Genomic DNA, 7694 nt, shown 5'->3' on the forward strand with positions numbered 1-7694 from the left:
AACAGGTTAACTAAATTGTCTGCAAGACAACAGACTTTCTTGCAGCTGAGAAAAGCAGTACTAATAAATGAGCAATTTCTATTATTTCCATACTATGTCTTATTATTTTCATTTTCTTCACACCAAATTTTAGGTGAGTAAAAAAAGGCCAAATATTACAAAGCCACCAAAGAACATAGTCTTCAGAACCAAAAATCTTCTATTCATTGTTCAGTATGCTATTTTTCTGGCATTTAGTTAAGTGACAGACCATTCAAAATATGCATTGTTGATCTGTCTAAATATTTAAAGTAACAGACTAACATACAAACACATCCAGAGTATTTCACTCTCAGTTATACTAAATTAGGCAAATTTTGTAGTCATAGAATATTTTAGTATATGTTACAATACATCTTATGCAAGTGGTATTTGTTTTTATGTTTAAATTATTAATTTTCTTGATTTTTTTCATTTTTATTTCTAATATAAGTATCTTCCTGGATTCTGTTACCAATTATTTGTCAGCTAAAGGCCAAAAACATACGTATTGCTGAAAAAAACAGTCTTACCTCCATTGCTAATGCTGCTGTTTGCTGGTCATAATGATTCAGAAGATTAGGCATAAAGGTGGTATTGTAAGGCAGATCCTGGCACATCCGCAAGATGATGGGCTCACAAGAAAATAAACTGTGCCCTCTTGTGTGCCCCACCAAAACATCCAAAAGCCAAAGGTAACAGAACATCCAGCTAATAGCCATCCTTCCACACTGGGAACGGGGCCAGTTATTGAGCCCAGTCAGAAAGCTCTTTCAACTCCTCATGTACCCTCAGATTTCACTTCAACGGCGATATTTTCAGTCCTTGTTTAAGGTTCTTCAAAACTAGAATACTCTTTGTATACAACATTCTTAGCTCAGTCCAGAAGATGATGTATTTGAGACAGACGTGTGAGAAATGTTGCCTTTTCTTTTCTCAGTATTATATAGCTTGTATTAGGTCAAGGTATTAAAATGTTTAACCACATTCCCACACAATTGACTCCATCGTGACAGAACAGCAGTCGAATTACGTTCTTCTTTTGTTAGGTAACCTAGGATAAAAAACACAACAAACAGAATACAGTAAAAAGCCTTGTAATTGATTAAAATATTTTAGCTCCAAATAGCCTGGCAGACAAATTGTTTCAAGTTCTCATGTGCAAGACTAGAGTTTTAATCCTGGCTTCAGACTATTTCTGATGGAAAAAAAGCTGGTATGCCGAAAAACTCTACCCAAAAAGGATGGTGATAATGGGGAATGTATTTACTATGAAGAAAATATTTTTAGAAAATCCCACACTTTAAATTTAACCATGTGAGCATTACAATTGTTGACCACACTGAAACCAAACTATTTATGATTCAGCATCTCCACTGGTACATTCCCATTGATAGCATCTCTTTAGTTGCATGGCCTCGTAACTTCTGCTGAATAATTATAAAACAAAAACAAAACAGTCACCACCACCGATACACAAGTCCCAACTTGCAGGACTGAAGACTACTGTTCTGCCCAACAAGCTACAGTCATGGTTTGCCTACCTGTGTTCAAAGATGTAATTTTAGTCTAATTGTAAACAGCTTTTTTGTTGTCTCTAACCCATTTTACTTGCACACATATCTCATATCCTCCTCTCCAGAAACCATCATAACAGCTAAGGATAAACTAGAAGACAGCACTCTTTGACTACCCCTTTCTCCACACACTCTGGAAGATGGAAATTGCAAAGGTAGCTACGTATGGTTGCTCTGCCAGTTCCACTCTACATATAGAGCCAATTTAAACAGCAATCATTCCCCAGGGCTGGATCTGCACTTTCTCAGCACGAAGGGGCTGGAGTAGAACAAGCAGAACAGGGACTCAGCATATCGTGCTCATCGACTGGAGCAACAAACTCTGAAATTGGAGGCTAAAGCATGGAAAAAGTTGACAGAGCCATAATAGTACAAAGAGGCCCTTTTCTTATAACAATTTTGTCTTACAGCAATGAAATTTGCAAAATTCAGTCTCTAACCAACTGCCTTAAAAAAAATTATGGTTTGCATTGAAAGGTAACAGAAACTTAGAAATTCTGTTTGAACCAGAAAACCCCAAGTACTCCATCAATATTCCCAAGAGTAAGCAATCACAAATTTGAACGGACTTCTAATCTTGAGAGAGTAATGTTTTTGCTTAGATATTCAGGAAGGGAAATAAATTCTTCACCTCAGAGATGGAAAAAGTTTTTCCTTTCTCCCTAATGCAAACTTAGTGAGAGATATGAAAGAGTTAATTACCAGACTTTGGCTGGTATCAGCCGATCAAAAAAGTTATGCATGCACACTTTTGTTTACATAGGTCCATCTTACGGTCAGAAAAATTAAATACCATATACCTCTTTAAACTCTTATATACTTTGCGGGTTGGACTAGATAATCTTGAGAAGTTCCTTCCAACCTAAACAATTCTGTGCTTCTCTAAGATTATGTGCGGCAATGTTTTTGGCTGTAGCTGTTCAAGACAGGCTGGTAAAAACAAACATGCAAATAGGAAAAAGACCAAGATGCTAAACATAACCATGTTAAATTAAGTTCATTGACAACTTGCTTTCACAGGCTGCTTACTCTCTCACAGCTATTGATGGGAAATCCATGCTTGAAGCAGCACTGAAGTACATAAAAGAACACAAATAGTAAAACTGTTCCAAACCCAGGAAAAATAAAACATGACAAAAAAAACAGAAAAGAGAATTATCTACACCTTAAGCTAGGTGGTAGAACCAACCAACACAGTTCAAATCACAGCATCTTGCTTATATTCTGAAGCAAGCAAGTGTTGCTGTGAAGAGCGGTCAACACACTGAATTTAAAAGATCAAAATCAGCCACAATATTTAAGACATGCTACATCTAACCACATCTGATTTTAGTCCAATTTCAAGTTCATATGGCCTTGAAAAGCTATGTCCTTCTGATCTAAGGAAGCCATTTTTCAGATTTATTTTTTTAAGAATTTGGCGCCTCTCAAAAAAAACCAAAGACCTGAACTATCCCATCTTCCAGGCAGCATTACTTAACCCTGAAGACTTCTGCATATTCTCACATCCTGACCAGAAGATTACAAGTTAGAGACAGAGAAAACCAATTTCTACTTAGTTTTGTACTAAGTGTATTGGGTTTGCGTGGCAAGGTTTTGGTAGCAGGGGGGCTACAGCAGTGGCTTCTGTGAGAAGCTGCCAGAAGCTTCCCCCATGTCTGATAGAGCCAATGCCAGCCGGCTCCAAGACGGACCCGCCGCTGGCCAAGGCCGAGCCCATCAGCGACGGTGGAAGTGCCTCTGGGATAACAGATTTAAGAAGGGGGAAAAAGTAACTGCGCAGCAGCAATTGCAGCTGGAGAGGGGAGTGAGAATGTGTGAGAGGAACAACTCCGCAGACACCAAGGTCAGGGAAGAAGGAGGGGGAGGAGGTGCTCCAGGCGCCGGAGCAGAGATTCCCCTGCAGCCCGTGGGGAAGACCACGGTGAGGCAGGCTGTCCCCCGGCAGCCCATGGAGGTCCACGGTGGAGCAGATCTCCACCTGCAGCCCGTGGAGGACCCCACGGTGGAGCAGGGGGATGCCCAAAGGAGGCTGGGACCCTGTGGGAAGCCCGCGCTGGAGCAGGCTCCTGGCAGGAGCTGTGGCCCCGTGGAGAGAGGAGCCCAGGCTGGAGCAGGTTTGCTGGCAGGGCTTGTGACCCCGCGGGGGACCCACGCTGGAGCAGTCTGCTCCTGAAGGACTGCACCCCGTGGATGGGACCCACGCTGGAGCAGTTTGTGAAGAACTGCAGCCCGTGGGAAGGACTCACATTGAAGAAGTTCATGGAGGACTGTCTCCCGTGGGAGGGACCCCACGCTGGAGCAGGGGAAGAGTGTGAGGAGTCCTCCCCCTGAGGAGGAAGGAGCGGCAGAGACAACGTGTGATGAACTGACCACAACCCCCATTCCCCGTCCCCCTGCGCCGCTTGTGGGGAGGAGGTAGAGAACGCGGGAGTGAAGTTAAGCCTGGGAAGAAGGGAGGGGTGGGGGAAGGTGTTTTTAAGATTTGATTTTATTTCTCATTATCCTACTCTGATTTGAGTAGTAATAAATTAAACTAATTTCCCCAAGTCGAGTCTGTTTTGCCCATGACGGTAACTGGTGAGTGATCTCCCTGTCCTTATCTCGACCCACGAGCCTTTCATTGTATTTTCTCTCCCCTGTCCAGCTGAGGAGGGGAGTGACAGAGCGGCTTTGGTGGGCACCTGGCCTCCAGCCAGGGTCAAGCCACCACAGCAAGGTGCCTAATCCCCTTTGAATCTAGTCCTTTGATTGTAACATTTTAATAATAGTTCCCCAAACTCAGGAAAAGAAGCCTTTTCAGTTTGTTGTCATCTTCAAAACACTGGCTTCAAGTAATATTTTTTCTTTTTCCCCAAACACTTTGGCTACCAACTCCAAAAGACTTTATTCAACAGCTTCACTGAAAGTCAACTTGTAGTGTGGATTAGCAATTGACTTTCTAGCATGCTCCCTGTAATTCAGGTACCATTCCAGCAGTGATCACTAAATAATGCTTCATAAGAGAGGTTCAGAAGCAACATAAGATGAACTGTACTCACACCAGGTATCGTGTTAAAGCTGGAAGCACAAACACTGGGCAAATCCAGGTCAGGATCTGAAGTCTTGGCAAAAACTCCAAGAATACTTGATACAAATCATCATATTAATGACATTCAAAGTAGAGACTCCAAACAAATCCACCCATCCTCTGACTTCCCCACAACCTCAAACTGAAAAAAACATGCAAAAACCTAGACTCCATAAGCCATGAAAAGTTTTAACTGTGCAAAAAGCAGAAAAAATTTCATCATGTCCTTTCAGGACTTCTCCATTTTATGCTCAAGATCTTATTATGATACAGTACCATAAAGGAAATGAAGAATATATTTACTAGAGCCAGAAAAGAACACCAAATTACATAGCCTAGTCATGCAGTGCCCTTTCATGGGGGGGGGGGGGGGCGGAATCTAGGTGAAATTAAGAAAAAAAGACAACCATATCATTGCGAAAGGAGACAAAAGTTTTGCAAACAAGGATATAGATGACCTATTAATTGGTGTAGACAGATGAATGCTGTAATAAGCAATCTTTAGTGTCAAGATAGTTTCTTACCACAGATCCAGTTCTGTATACTCTTTGTTAAGCCTCTACATATGAAATTTTGTGGTTATTTTTATATGTATATAAAACAAAATAACACACTTTCGATGACACTAGGGATAAAAGAGGAGGAGGGGATACCTACCCATCTGCCCCAAGGCACTGCAAAAAAAACTGCAGGCAAAAGGGGTAGGAAACAGCTAGTTTGTTAGTGTGGTTATGGATTTATACATTATTTATAAACATAAGAAGCCCATCCAATTCCTGCTGTAAAGGATAAATTGAGACATGCATAGACGACTATGATAAAGAGTGAAAATAATGAAATGAAAGGGTTGACTCCCACAAGTGAATTTTTTTTTTTCAAATAAATTTCAAAATTACTAAGGGAACAATGAGAGGGGGGCAATGAGAAAAAAGTTGTCAGACTTTGGAAAGAAAGTATGTAGGTGGATTAATTCACAGTTATCTGTCCCAGAGAAATGGAGTGACAAAACAACAAACTAGACTCCTCCTGTACAAGTGAGAAGAAGACAAGAGGAGAATGTCACCTTAGTCATTCCCCACCCAATTCTGATCACGGAGAAAGGAACTCACTCATTGCATACAAGCACTGGCAGCTTTTCCCCAACCCTTTCCCACCCACATGAAGGCACAAAAGGAGAATACATTATTCTCCCAACTCCATTTTAATTAGTCAGTGGGAAAGAAACTCCAGTGCTGTACTCCCCTGTTCCACTTCTGTTACGTATTAAGGGAGAACCACACTATAATCTACCACATCCTCTATGTCAGTTAGGAGACCATGGAGGAAAGAGGGCACATGCTACACTCTCCCACTCTTCCATGCTCCTCCTCACTGCACTACAGGGCAGAATGAAGAGACACATAGCATCTCCTCTTCCCCTCTCCCTCCGCACAGTGACACCACGACAGTCCCTGCTCCACTCCCCGCAGGGAGGACAAAAGGCAGAAACCCCTTCTGGTGAGATTCTCCATGTATATGGAGGGACAGGTCTAGCATCTCTCTCCATTTGAGTTCATATTTCATGGCAAGCTAAAGGAACTGGAGAGGGAGCTAGCTATCATCCCTTAGATTGGAAGAGGAGGTAGGGTGCAGACTGAACTAGCATGCCCTTTCTCCTTGAATCCTCACTATGTTTTAAAGGCAAAAGAAACAAGTGCACACACAGGACTGGTGACCTCTTGGATTCCTGCTGCATTGCAAAGGAAAAGGAAGGATATATATGTACATAAGACCAGCACCCCTTCCCCCTGGGTCCCCACTGCCTTGCAAAAGGGAAAGGAGAGTGCGTGGATAGAGCTAGCAGCCCCTTGGGTCCCTCCTGCCCTGCAAAGGGAAAAGGGCGAGGGAGGTGTGCATGGGACTAGCATCCCTTTCCTCCTGGGCCACTGCTACCGCGCTGCAACACGAAAGGAGGGAAGTGTGGCACTAGCAACCTCTTGGGTCCCCAATGCACTGCAGAAGAAAAGCTGTGTGTGTGTGGAGGGTGGAATGGCACCCTCTCCTCCTCGGGTCCCCAGTGCGCTGCTGGGGGAAAGAGGGGCAGTGCGTCCCCTTTCTTTTTGGATCCACACACAGCAAGGAGAAAAGCGGGGAGGGTGCACATGGACTAACATCCCTCTCCCCCGGGTCCCCAGTGCACTGCGAGGGGAAGGAGGGAGAGCAACTGGGATTCGCATCCCGTCCCCTTGGGTCCCTAATGGAAAGGGAGGGGAAATGCATGGGACGAACATCCCCTTCTGCTGGCTCCCCAGCGCACTGGTAGGGACAGGGGGAGCGGGAATGCCCGGGACCAGCATCTCCCGGCCCCGAGGCGCTGCTGAGGGAGAGGGGGTGGATCCAGCACCTCCATGTCGTTCAGCGGAGGACAGGACTAGCATCCTCCGTCCTTCGGTCGCCTGCTGCATCGGAGTGGGGGACTTAACCCTCCGCTCCGCTCACTCCCCCGCCCAGAGGACGCTTCATGGCCGCCCCCCACAGCGCCGTCTCCGGGAGCGGGTGTCTCTGCCCCTGGCGAGCGAGGCGGCCGCTGTCGGGGTGAAAAAACGACATCCCTGAGGGAAACCCCCTGCCCATCTTCACATCCCGCCCCCCTCCGCGCCGCCCGGGGCCCAGGTCCCCACCGTTACCTCAGAGCGGGGTCCCGCCGCTGCGGCCCCGCTTCTTCCCTCAGGTGGCGGCGGAGGCAGCGGCCGCGCCTCCTCGCGCCCGACCCCGCCGCAGCGCCCGCCCCGCCCCGCAGCCCCGCCCCGCCCCCTCGCGCCGTCACGCCCTGCCGCGCCCCGCCCCTCTCCCCGCCGAAGCGAACGAGCCAATCAGAACGGGCCGAGCAGGTTGCTAGGTAGATCGGAACGTCCGGCTGTTCTGTCTTCCCGCCCCCCGCTGGTAGGATCTGATTGGCTGGAGGCCTCCCGGGGGGCGGGGCCGCGGGAAGCGGTTGCCATAGCGACGGGAAGCGGCCTTGCGGGAGGAGTAGGCCGCGCCGCCCGCGG

General features: G+C 46.2%; 1 protein-coding gene across 1 annotated transcript in view; it reads right to left on the reverse strand.

Moving 5' to 3' along the window:
* Positions 1-7372, reverse strand: part of FZD3 (frizzled class receptor 3) — a 60695-nt gene extending 53323 nt beyond the window's left edge. The window contains exons 1-2 of the mRNA XM_050893782.1: positions 7332-7372; positions 552-1072 (exon numbers count right to left, since the gene is read on the reverse strand). Coding sequence (XP_050749739.1) covers positions 552-740 — 189 coding nt within the window. The 5' untranslated portion in view covers positions 741-1072; positions 7332-7372. The remainder of the gene's footprint in view (positions 1-551; positions 1073-7331) is intronic.
* Positions 7373-7694: the final 322 nt, after the last annotated feature.

The sequence above is a fragment of the Gymnogyps californianus genome, chromosome 3, assembly GCF_018139145.2.
Source record: "Gymnogyps californianus isolate 813 chromosome 3, ASM1813914v2, whole genome shotgun sequence".
Classification (NCBI taxonomy): domain Eukaryota; kingdom Metazoa; phylum Chordata; class Aves; order Accipitriformes; family Cathartidae; genus Gymnogyps; species Gymnogyps californianus.